Below are 15182 nucleotides of genomic sequence, written 5' to 3' on the forward strand. Positions count from 1 at the left end.
GGTGTAGTTTTTTATTAGCAACTGGCTAGTAAATACAGGTGGTTTTATACACAAAATCACAGCCTTTAATAATAGCTACTTTACTAGCACACATATTCAAGCTGTTACTTCTCAGTTGCCCCCAAGTGATGTTTTGCAATCATTTGTTTTCCTCTATCTCATTTAGCTTGGGGTATTCACAGTCAGCTCCTGTAGCTGAGGCACCAGGTTCCTCCATTCGTCTGTCCAGCTCACGGCAAGGCTTGACAAACTTTGCAGGCAGTCGCCATGGACCTGTAGGCAGGAGGACACAAATATACCCCCTCCTCCAGGTTATCAGTTCTTGAGAAGTAGACAGATTAAACTGCACGTTGTTAACAGTCGAGGAGTTTGCTGCATCACCTGCCCTTTCTCTGGAAGGAAAACTGTTCTACTTATTGTCCTTACTGCACATGTCTATTCTGTCTGGATAACTGCATTTGTCTTTTGCATCAGCTTTTATAAATCAAATAAGTTGGATGACTTTTTGGATAAATTTAAAACTTATTATTCATCTGGAGTATAATATGTCTCTGACAAAGAGCAGTGCCTATATAGCTTTACTCCTTGTACACTTTTGTAGGTGCTCCTGCAGGAGCTCAGGTGAGGAAAGCCTTAATTTATCATCTATGACTGGCAGTGAGAGGGTCAATCAGACCTGCTTTGGGGGAGGGGCTTAGACTAGGTGACCTCCAGGTTTACTTTCCGATCTAAACTGCTCTTTGATTCTACTGTAATAGTTCTGAAGGGCCTAAGGCTTTCCTAACAGTAGTCTCTCATGTAGCATAACAAGGTGAAGGAGAATGCTAGCTTTTCAGATGCTTTGAATCTTTTCTAAGTAACTGGAATTTGTCTTAGCTGTATTTCCGTATTTGTTTAACCAAATTAGCTTATTATTATCTTTAATTCACTGTTACGGTACTCGAGCAGTTATGATGTTTATACAGACATGAATGCAAATGAATGAAATAAGCTAATTGTTGTGCATACAATTTTCTTCCATTCACAAGTTTGTGCATAATTATACTACAGGTGCTATATAGCACAGACTATACATAGTTATTCATATATATGTTATTCATGAAGTGAATTCATGATGTTATTCACATCATGTGAATACATTCACACAGTGAATAACATTAGATTTTCCTGTAAGGAATGCTATCTTTACAGCTCCTTTCTACCAATCTCTTTTACTGAAGAGACTTTGTGAGAAACTATTAAGCCGTACTATTAGGAGTATAGAGATTGTCAAGAGAAATAGGCTGTGGAGGGTGCTTTGTGTGTGCCACGAGGCATGTGCTGGTAAGGATGAAGAGGATTTGTGGCTGAAGCAGCAGAAACTGAGTTGCAGTGGCTGGCTCTCTGTCCCCACTATCAATATGGATATAAGCTAAAAGAGGGTAGATTCAGATGAGATATTAGGAAGAAGTTCTTCCGTGTGAGGGTGGTGAGACACTGGCAGAGGTTGCCCAGAGAAGCTGTGGCTGCCCCATCCCTGGCAGTGTTCAAGGCCAGGTTGGATGGGGCTTAGAGCAACCTGGTCTAGTGGAAGGTGCCCCTGCCTGTGGCAGGGGCTGGAACTGGATGAGCTTTAAGGTCCCTTCCAACCCAAACCATTCTGTGATTCTGTCATTCTGTGAATGAATGTCTGCCGATGTTTTTCAGTTTAACAACTGTCTTTTTTTATGGGAAACAAATGACTTTGTTATTATCAGATAAATTGAACTCTTTGTTGGAGAAAGAATGTGTTATTAGTGGCTACAACATGCACATTGTCTTCAAGACTTTCTGCTCATAATTGATGAAAATGTAGCTGTTAAGACCCTTCAGTGCCCATTTCTGTGGAGAATTAAATATTGAGAAATCTACATACTCCTTGTGAGAGGATGTAGCAAAGACTTAAAACACTATGAGGACAAATCTGGTGAGAGCTAGCTGCTGGCATAAGCTTTAAAGGAGTCTTTGGGCTTTGCAGCCACAGTAATAAACTCAGAGTCACTCGGAATCAGAGCTATTCTTGCTCAGAGTTGTTTTTTGCTTGGTTGTAGTTTGAATGCTGGCTTCTTCAGCAGTTTTCTGATCCATGTGAATGTTGAAGAGGGATTTGGCAAACATAAACCCATTGGGCAGCTGTGTTGCTGTGTTGGACAGAACCTGCATTGCTGCGAGAATCCACCCAGTTTGCAGGTGCAAGAAGAGCAAGCATGTCCAAGCTACTTCTGTGGCTCAGATGAGCAGGAAGGTAAGTGAAAGCTTTTCCATGTGGTTCCTGAACTAGGCTGTGTTTTTATTTAGAATGTGTGGGCTTATTTTTAGGGTACTGTTGGACTCGGCTTTTAGTACAGCACTTTTCTGAGCATCTTCTAAAATTCATGTACAATTTCAGAAGAAATTCCCAGATGCGTCACAAAAGTCATGAGTTTTCTACTTAACTGTGGTTTAGAAATGGATTCTAGATTTCCATTCTTAAAAAACAGGCAACTGGGAGGTTTTTGAGTGTATACATCACAAAACCACTGTGTACCTCAGACTTCAGTGTGTGCAACAACCTTCTGTGACTTACCTTTTGGAGTAGATTTTCTTGGAATTGTCTAGGGAAAATAACCCACTTCCTCCCCTCCTACAGTACGTAACTTCTGGGGGGTTAAGACCTGCCAAGCTGGTGTGGGATTCAGTGCAGCAGGGTTGTGGTTATTCGAAGGCTGAGCTGCCAAGCCTGATGAGATCGGTGCTCCTTGGAGTACTTAGCTGTCAGCCACTTGGTGATTAAAAGAGGTTTAATATATCAATTTTGACAAAGAACATCTGTGGTAACATTCATCAGTTAACATGTGGTAGTTACACCGCTCGTATCTTGCTTGTTTGGAGCCTTTTCCTCAAATACTCATTTCCAAGTAGCAGGTAATTTAACAAGCTGCAGTTTTAACACAAAAAGATTAAAAGCGGTGTTACATTTCCCAGACTGATCTTTTCTTTCACTAGAGTGCAAAGCCCGTACAATTTAAGTCTGCTGAGGCTGTAGGTAAAAGCGTTATTAATGCTCCCTCTTCTAGTTTGACTGATAGTATGGAACCTGATTTATTGGGGAAGGGGCATTGGGTGTCTCCCAGCGACAGCGCAGAGAAAAATGTTTGAACAAAGACACGCAGGCTTTTGTGGTTGCAGCTTGCACTTAGAATAGGCAAGTGAGAAAAAGGGAAATCTAAGACAGCACTGGTCAGAAGGCCAAAAGCTGCTGGTGGTGGATTGTTCACCGAACAGTTTGAATCAAGCCAATGCTATCCTGGGCTGCATCACCAGCAGGGTGGCAAAATTATCTGGGTTCAGCAGAATAGTAGCGCAGCATGTCACAGCCCTGTTAAAAAATTGCTTCATAGTAAGCTCAGGCTCTTCTGTTGAGAGCTTTGTTAACTGTAGTACTTCATACTTTTTCCAAACATTTTTAGTCTGGCTTAGTAAATTTGACAGAACTTACTGCTACAGAGACAGTTCATTTGATGTGCCTCCTGTACCTTTCTACCCAGTGCCAGTTCTGTGTCCAGCAGTGCATGTGTTCTGTTTGCATGGGTAAAAGCTGAATTCTTCTCTGCCACTCCCTCAGCAGGGCTGTGTCTGTGTTTGCTCTTGTTTTTGAGAGGTTTGAATTTTTGAGATCCCTGCCTCTGTCAGAGGTGAAATTGTCTGATGTTTTAACAAGTAAATGATCAGGAGAGTGGAGAAAAGGACTGACACATCATGCCATTAATAATACTTCCTTCTGGAAGGAGGCCACAACAGCACAGTCCAGCTGTGGAGGAATGTGGGTGTACCTCCAGGTAGTTTGAGCTGGAGCAGTTTTGTCTCTAGTAGCTTGGTTTTGGTTTTGTCTGTTTCTTTTCGCAAGGTTTTACTCTTGCTCTCTTCAGTCTCAGCATGAGTGAAATGGACTGTAATTGCCCAAGAAGCCATGAAGATTTTCGAAGACATGATAGGAGAGAAAGGGCTCTAATTAAAGCACAAGTTGGGCAATATTGTCTTATCCCATTGCAGAAAGGGGATGAAACGCAAGTTTTTCATTTTACAGTGATTTTATTTTTATTTGGATTTCTTGTTATATGTAACTGACTGTGCTCCAGATACTACTTCGCTTTAGGTGCTCAACCAAGCAGACAGCTGATGGAAGCAGCAGCCTCAGCCAGCATCCTCAGTTCCTGGATTTAACTGCCTTAACAACCTGTGTGTGCACTCTTCTGCTGGCTTGTGCAGCTGAGACTTGCAATGGTTTGTAGTCCCTCTGTGTACACAACAGGACAACAGTGGTGCTTTCTGGCAGCGGAGGTACCAGATCTTCCTTGCAAATGCTTCATGAAGCAAAAGAGGTGAGGTTATACTGTCACAAATATCAGCTGCATTGAGCTTCCCACTGCTCGGTACTTCATCTTGTGTGCTTGCTGAGACTTGGGCTGCCTAAGGATTTGCAGTGGGAGAAATTATTCTTTGTCATAGCTTAAATCATTCTAAACCGGTATTGACCCAGAATTTGAGATTATTTCTAGTCACTGAGTCACTTACATGACAGTGAATAGTTTCAGGCAGATTTTTTTTGCCTTTTTATTTTTGTATTTTGAATGGTTGGATTTGCAAATAAAGCACTAGCAGAAACTTTGTCAAAGCTCAGTGTTTTTAAAAAAGAAAATTTGGGGAAAATTGCTTCATAATGACTCATCCCATTGGCCTAGATGTGAATTATGAAATAAGGAAGGAAACTACACAGTGTACCCAGCAGTGAAGACTGGGTGTGTATTTGTTTGATATATTTTAAAACACATGATTTTTGAAACTGTTAAGTCTGTATATTCCCATGAGTTGTCTCCATCTGTGCCCCTGTTGCCTCCTCTTGGCCTATCATCTGCATCCTGCAGATGGGCTGCTTCTGAATATCCTTGATGATACCTGAGTATCATATGTGAGAAAAATTTTGTTTAGTACCCCATATATCCAGATCCTCTCCACCTGCATGTGTGTCATATTAAAAAGGAGGTCTGGATCAGATCAGATCTTGACTTAGTATTTAAAGGGTAGCCACAAAGAAGATGGAGACTCCCTTTTTACAAGGAGTCCCATGGAAAAGATGGGGAGTGGTGGGCACAAGTTACTCCTGGGGAGATTTTGATTGGACACAAGAAAAATTTTCACCATGAGAACCATAAACCACTGGAATAATCTCTCCAGGGAAGTGGTGACTGCCCAGCATTGGACACTTGTTACCATTGGGCTGGACAGCGTGCTCAGCCATCGAGTCTGTGTCATGCTTTGCCTAGAAAAGTTGGATCAGATGATGCTTGAAGTCCCTTCCAACCTGGGATTCTATGAGACCTGCAGTCTCCATAGCCCAGAACCGCCAGGAGTGCCCTGCCTACCTCAGCCTGGGCCTGTCACACAGGTAGTGAAGGCTGAACCACAGAGGTAACGAGCACCCAAACGCTCATCAGTGCACTGCTTGTGAAACAGTAAGGCGGAGGATTTGAAAAATTACCATAAGGTGAGCTTGCTGTGGATAGCCCGGGCTGCCGTGACCAGCCAGGGTGAAAGGGTGTCCTGTCTAGGGCACTGACGGCCCTTTTTTGGATTCTCGGCACACCTGGAGCCCGCCTTAGCCGGTACCAATGGCGCTGACCATGCGTTTTCCCGGCCGTAGCGTACCGGGAGCCCGCCCTCACGTTCAGCATCCAGCGCGCATGCGCCGAGGCCGATAGAAGGAGGTGCGACTAGCGCCGGAGGGAGCGCCTTGGGCGCGGGCCCGCGCATGCGCAAGAAGTGGGAGTGCACTTCCCCGGCTTAGCACAACGACAGGATCGCGCATGCGCCAAGATGGCGATGGTGCCGCGTGGGGGAGGGGCGGCGGGGGGCAGGAGCTGAGGGTGGCGGGGCTCGGCTTACCGACGCTGCCGCGGGTTGTGGGGGGTGTACCGTGAGGGAACGGGGGGAAACGGAGCGCACCGCACCGGCCCGCGGCGTCGGCTTGGTAGCGGGTGGGGGGAGCAGGTACCTGAGCATGCCTGAAGGGGCGGAGCGAACGGTGCCCAACGCATGCGCGGCGTAAGGCGGGTGGGAGGTGTAGGGCCGCAGTGGCGGCGCTCGGCGAGGGTAACAATGGCAGCGGCGGTAGCGGCGGGCGGAGGGACAGGGCCCGGGGCAGCGGCTGCTGTGGCGGTGAGCGGAGGCCCCGCGATGGCGGCGCTATCGGTGGCGCGGCGGAAGGACGGAGGCCCCACGGGGAAGTTCTGGGAGAGCCCGGAGACCGTGTCCCAGCTCGACTCGGTCCGCGTCTGGCTGGGGAAGCACTACAAGAAGGTGCGGCCCGGTGCAAGGGAGGGCATTTGCCCGGTCGGGGGGCGAGGGGGCTTCCCGCCGCGGGGGGAAACCGGTGGTTCAGCCGTCCCTTCCCGCGGGACTGAGTGGGGGGAGGCCGGGTACCGCCGCTGGCCTTTGTCAGCCGTGGCCTCGCCGCCGCGCCCTGCCCGGCAGCGCGGCCGGGAGGATCCGGGGCCGTGCTAGTGCGGGGTGTCCGGGCCCGGGCGGCGGCTCCGAGGCAGCCTGTGGTGGGCATAGGCGGGCCGAGAGCAGTGCTCTGCGTCCGTGTTTACACCGAGGCGAGTGGCAACGGTAACTTTCTTGTGCGGGCAAGTCCCCGCTTGGCGCGCCAGGATTTTACACGGTCTCACTTAAACCGCACCCCTGAAGTGTCGGTGGGTTTAACAAAGTGGGGGAGGAAATAAAGGAAAAAAAAGCCGTTCGTGCCGTTGAGAACCGCGTTTCGCTGGATGGGGTGGCGTTAAGAGCTCCACGCGTGTTGGCTATACTTACAGCAAATTCACTTCGTGGTAGTGTCGCTACTGTGTATCGCCCATATAGTCTTCTTCGCCTTGCATTTGGTTGGCTGTGCGCTCTGTTTCTTCGCTTTCTTTTGAAGTGTTTTCCCTATGTAATGTTTTAAGTTTCAAGAGCTAAACCTTGAAAAATTACCGAGGTGAATGTTCCAGAAGAAAGATCTCTCTGCCTAGACAGCTTTGTAGCCATCCTAGGATGAGGATTAGCTGGGGCAGAGCCACGTCAAGGAGAGATACTGGACAACTAAAGGCGCCTTAGCCTCTCTTTTTGCCCGAGATTAGCAGTCCGTCCTCTGTTCTTTGGCCGCTCTAGCGTCAGTCACCCGCAGAGAGGATTGCTCGTGGCTCTGTGGGTGCTGTTGATCGGGTTAGTTGTGTGGCTGTGCTCCAGAACTGGTATCTGAGCTGAGTTAAAAACCGGAACAGGCTCAGGGATGTGTTTTACCGGTCCTTCCACTTCGCTTGTTCCAGCGCAGCCACGTACAGCCGTATTGCTGTCATTTGAGCGAGCAGCTTTTATGCTACTTATGTTGATAAGGGAATTGTAACCTGAAAATACACGTTTCGTTTGACTTTGTTTTGGTTGTGCTTCTCTGCTGTTTCTAGACTACCTAGGAGGCGTGTTCTTTCATTCCATTTTTGTAACTGAACACCAGCAAGAGCTCAATAAACTTTTGAAATAACTTTGAACTGGCACCTCCTCTGTTGCAGAAGAGCAAGTCATTTATTAAAAGCTTTAACGGTTATTGTCTCTTGCTGTTATGAATGAAAACTATCTAGACAAGCTGGTTCTTGCCTTACTGGCCTTGCAGGGGCTTTTATCTATAGTTCAGGGGTGGGAACTTTAATTTTGTATGCCAAAGAAAAATTCCATTATTATAATCGTTTTACATTGTATTGCTGGTTATAAAGATTAAATTATTCTATTTATTTCTGAAACTCTGGGAGCTAGTGAGAGTTGGGTTAAGAAGAAATCTTTACTAGGCTGATGAATTTCAAGGTACTGCTGTGTAAAATGCTTTAAAAAATGAAAATTATTTTTTGTTTCGGGAGACAAGCTGATACTACTCCAAATGGAAATGTTAGCTCCTTTTTGATGTACAGCAAATAGACCGTAGTTCATCTGGCATCTATATTCATCTTGCTATAGGTGCATGACTTTTCAGAAAGGTACCTGGTGATTGATCTGACTTTGGCCGGTTTGTGTTCTTAAAAAAGGACACATGTCTTGGCAGTGAGGAAGCAGTCAGCTGTAGTAGGTGTTATGTCCAGCTCTGCAGACATTGGGGATCAGTCAGAGAGAATCTCGAGAGTAGCAGCAAGCCTGATTGAGGGTCCAGAAGTTGCGATGGGCGAGGAGCGAGTTGGAGAATTGCAACTACAGATCTTACCCTTTTCTCAAGATCAAGTCTTCCAGTATCTGAGAGGTCTCCATATCTCTAGAGCATAACTAAAAAAGTAAGAGGTTTAAATAGTAGCATGTGAGGCTTGCAGTGGATATTGGAAAACTCTCACTGATGGGGGAAAAAAAGCTTATTTGCAACTTATTCGTGCTCCCTACTTTTGTGTATTTGTGACGTATGGAAGTCAGTTTGCTCTATTTCTCTGCACTGAGGGTCGCAGGAGGTCCCACACTTCCTCCCTGGCATCGGTCTGCGGTATGGGTGTTTGAGCGTTTCTTCCTGAGAGTTGGAAATGGGTGTGTGCTCTGGTATTCAAGGCCTGGAGGATTCAGAGAATCCTAGAATAGTCTGGGAATGGTTTGGGTTGGAGTAGACTCTAAAGTTCATCCAATTCCAGCCCCCTGCCATGGGCAGGAACATCTTCCACTAGACCAGTTGCTCCAAGCCCCGTCCAACCTGGCCTTGAATGCTGCCAGTGATGGGGCAGCTACAGCTTCTCTGGGCAACCTGTGCCAGGGCCTCACCTCACCACCCTCACAGGGAAGAACTTTTTCCTCAGATCCCATCTCAATTAAGATAGCTTGAGGGGTTGTTTGGTTTTTTGGGGGGGGTGATTTTTTTTTTCATATATATTATGAAGGATGCAGAAACTAACCTATCCAGCTGTATGCCTTACAGGCTGTTCCCAGTGTATTCATCATGTCCTGGTCAATATGCTGGCCTATGGGAGCTTCAGCTGCTCAGTGGCTCTGAAAGCTGTGCCCTCTGAGAGAGGAGGTTGGAAAACTGATCTTCTGGGGGCCAGGGGGGAGGGTGTTTTGGTTTGTTTCTTTAAGGCGACAACGGCACAGGCCGTCCATCTAGACACTAAATCATACCGTCTGCGAGGAGGTATCAGTGCTTGAAGATCTGAGTAGTTTGTTGAGTAGCTGGGACCCACTTTCAGTAGTAGCTAGTGTAGAATAATAAGTTTTCTTCCTGAATTAATGGAGCGTGGTGCTGTTGTGTGGCTTTGGACTGATGCTGGTGGACCATGTCTGTTTTACCACAGGACCATAATAACAGGCAGTGGTGTGGGATCCCTTTATGCCTGTCTGTTAATAAGCCTCAGCCTGACAGGGAGGAGGGACGAGCTGCTTCTTGGCAGCTGTTACGAAATGGCAGTCATTACAGTGGAAGATGTCTGTTTGGAGACCACCTGCTTGTTCGCTGCCAGCCGGAAGCTGAATTGAGAGGATCTGTAGTTATCTTTCAGCTGCCTCTGACTTCTCATGTTGGTAGCAACCTTATCAAGTATTTTTTCAATGACTGACTTTGATTTAATCTGAGGGAGGATTTTCTTTGTGCCTGCAGCTCTTTTGTGTTCTTGCCTTTAAAAAAGGGAACAAGGGTTATAACCTAAATCAAAGTATTTTAATGTTGGTTTTCTTCTTCCTGCTATTTAGTAGTCCAGCCTGAAATGCTCTTTGTTTTGGGGGAAGGAAAGGATTTTGTGCATCAGGGCTACAATGGAGAGCTGTGATGTGCTTATTTGAGGTCAGTCACCACACCAGAATGGGGCACATGAATTCATCCCTCAGGTCTGTGACAAAGGCTTTCCAGTGCAGCTGTGATGACAAGCCTTGCTGGTGAAGGGAAGTAATTGCCTCTGCTGTGTGTTATACCCTGTTCTTGAACAATTTGAGTTACACCAAAAGAATTCCAGCCATACATGTTTTCTGCTTAAAGATATGTGGGAGGTGTTGTGTATCTAATTGATGTGGAAATGTTAGAAAAACCTTTGCTGTGTCAGTGGGGCTTTGGTATTTCAGCAGTTGAACAAAATCCCCTTATGCCAAAGCTGTGTGTCTAGGAACAGGGCATTGTTTCTGTCTTCTGGAATTTGCTGTTGAAAAATCTTCATTTGCTGCAGAATCATCCTCTGCTGTGGAGACTAGTGGAATACTTGTGGGTATGTTGTGCCTTCAGTCCTCTGACAGCCGCTGCTTGTTGATAAAATGATCTCATCAATTTTGCTGCTTTAAAGATCCATTTGTATGATCTCTCATTAGTGTGCAGAAGTGATTGAGAGGAGTCTTCTGTGTTTCCTTCTGAAGGTGGTTTTTTCCTTTGGGGGAACCTCAGGCAAAGTGATGAGTTTCGTGTAAAAAAAAAAACCAAACAAAAAACAAACAAAAAAAAACCAACTTAGCGGCAGTGCAAAATATAATCAGGGGTTCCTCGTGTTTTCTTCCTTTCTGATAGCTTCTAGTTGCTGGTGCCTCCTGCAAGAGGTAAAAACAGGGTCTGCAGGCACAGGAATAAGTGCCTGAAAAATTTCAAATGTCTAAGAATGCACTTTCCAAGGTATAATCTTATGTAAATGATTGGGGTTTTATCCCAGAGGAAAATACTTACAATGAAAGAATAGCACCTCTTCTGAATTCTTTCACTTTTAACTGAGGTTGCAGTCTGGGTGTTCAAAGTCACCAGGTATTTAGAGCAGGTGTTGTTTGTTCACAAGTGACAAAGAAACCCTACTAGAAAACTCTAAACCTTGACTATTTCCTCACTGATTTTCATTTTCTGCTTTTGCTGGCTTTGTGTGAAGAGTAAGGTCCTTCTGGTTAGCTCTGTTATGCATTGCCTTGCTGTGGTTTGTTGGATCCTCAAACTAGGAGCTGAGAGAACCATAACTAGAGGGTTGTGCTGGAAGCAGTTCTGTTCTCTCTGCCCTGAAGAAGCTGTGGGCTTAAGTACACTGTGTGGGCTGAGGGGTGGCTTAATGAAATTCCAAGATTTGGAATTGGGAATTGAGTTTTCATTTTGTTTTATGTGATGGCCATAAGTACAGAATTGCTATATACTTCTGTTTTGCTGTTAGCGAGAGCCATCAGTGCTTGTTCTCTTGTTGTTTTTTATGCATGTTTCTGGTACTTTATTAATTTAAGATATTGTGTCGAATTTAGTGGGAAAAGCTTTAAGGCTTTTAACGTATACAAGTAAAGGCAAATGTGGCAATGCATAGCTTTTCCTCCATTAAATGAGCTACAGTGGTTATGAGGGGGTTTCCTCTATTCATTGTTGCCAAAATAAAGACTGTAGCTTCAGAGAAGATATGCAAAAGCAATTTCCTTTTTTTTTTATAATCTTGTGGAGTGTGCCTCCCATGTGAAACTAAAGGTTTACTGCTGCAGTGTGTTGTTTTACTGGGGAAAAAAAAACCCCACACCTTTCCAGATAGGTATTTAGAGAAAGCATTACAGTGAGGTGAGTAGACAGTCTCAAATATCTGGGCTTAAGTGGGAACCAGTGGTTTTGCTTTTGGAGCGTGTGTAATAGGTATGGCATGTGAATGCGTTCAAGACCAAAGCTGTCTCGTTAATAGAAATAGTATTATTTAATATGAAGTCTGGCGCTTGGTCTGCTATGCTTTTGTTTTCACATTTGTGTGAAACCTAAATCTGTATTTTGGCAGAGAACTGTTTTGCCTTCACCTTTTAATTTAGAGTGCATTCTAATTGGCGTAACTGAGCTAAAATCTCAAAGTATTATTCAGACTTGCATAAGGTAGTGGTGATGCAGATGCTGAATGTGCAAAATGATGGGAGATTCACTACGTGTGTGCACATCCTGGGTGTGATAGCCACTTTTAAGCTATACAAAAAACAACATGAGAAATCTTGTTTTAACAGATACAAAAATACACAGCAGCATGTGCACATTGGTAATCATCCTTCTTAGTTTAGCAAACCCTTAGGACAATGATAAAAAGGGTTCTGGCAAAGTTAGCAGTAGGATTTAAGTATGATTCTGTGCCTCCCTGGTGGAGAATTTTAGCACTGGTAACAAAGGCAGAGAATGGCACCTTCCTGCTGAGCTGCAGCACCTGGCGAGTTAATGCAGAGGCTGGGAGGGATTTTTTAGGGAAGCTGCTGGATTAATGGGAGCATCTGAGTGAATCACATGCTCCATTTTGCCAATCCTGTCTAAAATTGGTAATTCAACAAAAGATGGCCTAAACTGCTCTGGTGATTTCAGCTGCAGCATCCAGAGCTTCTAGTCCAAAGGCTATAAAGAGAGTAGATGCTAGCTGAGAGGAGTCTGAGGGTCTAGAGGGTTTTTACATACTTAGGAACAAAAGTCTTTGTCTTAACTGAGTTCTAACAGGAAGAAAGACTGTTACTTCTGCTTCATATCTCTGTAGTAGCTGGTGAGAATTGATAGCAGTTATTAATTGGATAAAATTGCCACAGTTGCCTGCTTTTCCTCCCTAGGAGAAGGGAAAGTGCTAAAATGAAAATCCAGTTTTGGAAAGTAAACCTTTTGTTCTTTATAGGCTGATATTTCTATGTTAGGTTTTGTGCACAGGGCAGGACACCTGGAGAGCCTTAAAGGTATTCTTATCCTGTGAGTTGTAGAGATTTAATTTCTCTACTATTTGTCTCTTAACAAGTACTGAAGGAACTTGGATCTTGAGATGGTCAGATATCATCCAATTCTGATGGAAAAGTGTAATATGCTGTGTAGATGGTGCTTTGGAAAGCCTAGTTAGATCTGCCTGCTATTTAAGACCACTGCTTTAAACTTTTGAGGGTTCTGCCTCTCAAAAAAGAAAAAAAATAAGGGGCTTTAGAAGAGTCTGATTTGAGGGTAGAGCCAAAGCTTTATGGCTCAGAGTGTTAGCAAGGTAAACTACTGAGGTAGCTGATATTGTCCCATATTCTAGGTGAACAAGTAATGTTTCTTCTACTCCTGGAATTCTTCTGGCATGGTGAGATTACAGCCAGTAAGTTAATACAGTTATATTCAGAGTAATGAAAACTCAGCAGCCGTGGTATGATATTTTTTTTTTATATTCCATGCTGTGATTTCCTTTCTATATACATATATCTGTATGTGTTTTGTTAGAAGTACAACCTTGGGAAGAGCTTAAGTTGTCACAAAGCGTTGCAAATGTAGTTACCCAGATCAGGTTTTTTCTTTGTACGTGACATGCTATATAGTACCAAATGGATGCTTTAAGGATTAACGTATTAGTTGATTACGGAAGGAGCTTGTAAAGTTGCTGTAGAAAGCTTTGTGTATGTGTGGGCCAGAGTTAGTCTGTTTCTTTATTAGGAGCTACAAATCAGATTGAAGTAGTTAATCTCTACCTGTATAACAGCTCTGGCTGTGGTGAGCTGATGATGATTTACAGATACGTGCTATATTTTAAGACTAAAGCTAGAAAAATGCGTTTGCTGCTCCTTCCGTGTATGCACACCCACTTCCCAGCCATGCAGTGATCCTTAAATCTTAAAACTGTGCTGTGCAACTGTTAAAGTCTGGAGAATTAGTAAACCAGTCTTAATGTTTTATTATCCTTTATCCTAAGTAAGTGTTTGTTGTTTTTTTTTTTGTCTTTCAGTATGTTCAAGCAGATGCTCCTACCAATAAAACACTGGCTGGCCTGGTGGTGCAGCTGCTGCAATTCCAGGAAGATGCCTTTGGAAAACATGTCACCAATCCTGCCTTCACAAAGCTTCCTGTGAGTATTTGGGTTAACCCACTGCTGTTACCGCAGCGTATTTTGTTCTTCCTCCTGTATTGGGGCTGCTGCTTGCTTCCAGGTGATGGGGAGATCAGTGCTTTGTCTGAGGCTTTGGATGATGCATCCTCTGGAAGGGATGAAATATCATGCTCCTTAAAAACAGATTTTCACTGTAAACTAGCTGATTTTCCTTACATTTGGAAATGATTTCCTGAATACTGTGGAAATGTTTTAATTTGTACTAAATGTAAGCTTGTAAATTTTAAGTAAAATCTGTTTGGACTGATGCATTGTAGACTGACTGAATTATATATGCTTCCCAAAGCAAACAAGTTTCTGCTGGGCATTTCTGTTCAAACTGAAACACAGAGAAATGGCTTCATGGTATTCTCTAGTAGCACATTGTTACCTAATCAGTCTGGGACAGTTTTCTAGTCACTCAGGATATTGGTATGCAGAAACATTTTTACAGGTTGCTTATTTAAAATTCAAACTTGGCCCATCGTTAGCAGTGCTACCCCGGTGATGGTGGTCAAAGATCAGTCCCATTGTGCTTGGAACTGTGCCAACCCCAAAAATAATTCTGGCCACTTGAGCGTGAAGCATAAACAACTGATAGAGGGAAGAGGGATGCGGCAAATGGTAAGGGCAAAGTAACAAAGGGATTTCAGTTGTGAAGTGCAGGGACTGCAGCATGGTGTGAAGCGTCCAGCTGGCTGATTCAGGGTAGGTTTTGTGGTCCAAGACAACTGTCATAAATGTGTGTGTAAGCATTGTGGATGTCAGCAGGATGGTCTTTGTTTATTTTTGCCTGCAGAATGCTTACTGGGAATCTAAGGTGCAATCTAGGGTTCTCTTTAGATGAACATACTAAGTTGGAAATACCTGTAACTGATAACAATATAATAAATTGAAGTTGTTCTGAAACCTGTTGAAAATACTTGTATCTTTGGTCCATCACTTACAGAATAGTGTATTTTATTATTTCATGGCATGGGTTTTGTGGTCTTGTGTTTTTGGTTGGTTTTTTTTTTTTTTCAGATGTTTTGTTTATCTAAGTACTGTGAGGAATGTGAATTTGTGTGTGTGTTCCTCAGGAGAGGGTTTTCAAACTTATGGGGTAAAGTCACCAAAGTCACTAAGGTGAAACTTAAGACTTGGTGCTTAGGAACACTCACAGAAGCACCACGAGATGCTGTTAAAATGTAGTTCACCATCTCTTCCGTTCTGTTTACTGGATACCTCAGGGGTAAGGAAAAGCTTTAGGGACAGAGGTGAACATTGTGGTGCTTTCTTTTGATATGGCAGTGTAGACCATAAAACTACCTGTGTTCAACAAGTTGATAAACCATTTGAGTGCTCTCGAGTGTTAAATCA

The 15182-nt window shown here is 44.1% G+C and overlaps 1 protein-coding gene across 3 annotated transcripts in view; it reads left to right on the top strand.

Moving 5' to 3' along the window:
• SMARCC1 (SWI/SNF related, matrix associated, actin dependent regulator of chromatin subfamily c member 1) overlaps nucleotides 1–15182 on the top strand; it is a 93548-nt gene that overhangs the window by 1716 nt on the left and 76650 nt on the right. Inside the window, exons 1-2 of one of the 3 annotated variants that reach the window (XM_061474441.1) lie at nucleotides 6062–6354; nucleotides 13683–13802. In XM_061474441.1, coding sequence (XP_061330425.1) covers nucleotides 6091–6354; nucleotides 13683–13802 — 384 coding nt within the window. In that variant the 5' untranslated portion in view covers nucleotides 6062–6090. Of the gene's footprint in view, nucleotides 1–6061; nucleotides 6355–13682; nucleotides 13803–15182 lie in introns of those variants that run through there. The other 2 variants (XM_061474442.1, XM_061474443.1) reach the window with 2 other exon arrangements.

Source organism: Pezoporus flaviventris, unplaced genomic scaffold (genome assembly GCF_033815535.1).
Source record: "Pezoporus flaviventris isolate CSIRO_AGI_PZ_B2104156 unplaced genomic scaffold, CSIRO_AGI_Pfla_v1 ptg000079l, whole genome shotgun sequence".
Taxonomy (NCBI): Eukaryota; Metazoa; Chordata; class Aves; order Psittaciformes; family Psittacidae; genus Pezoporus; species Pezoporus flaviventris.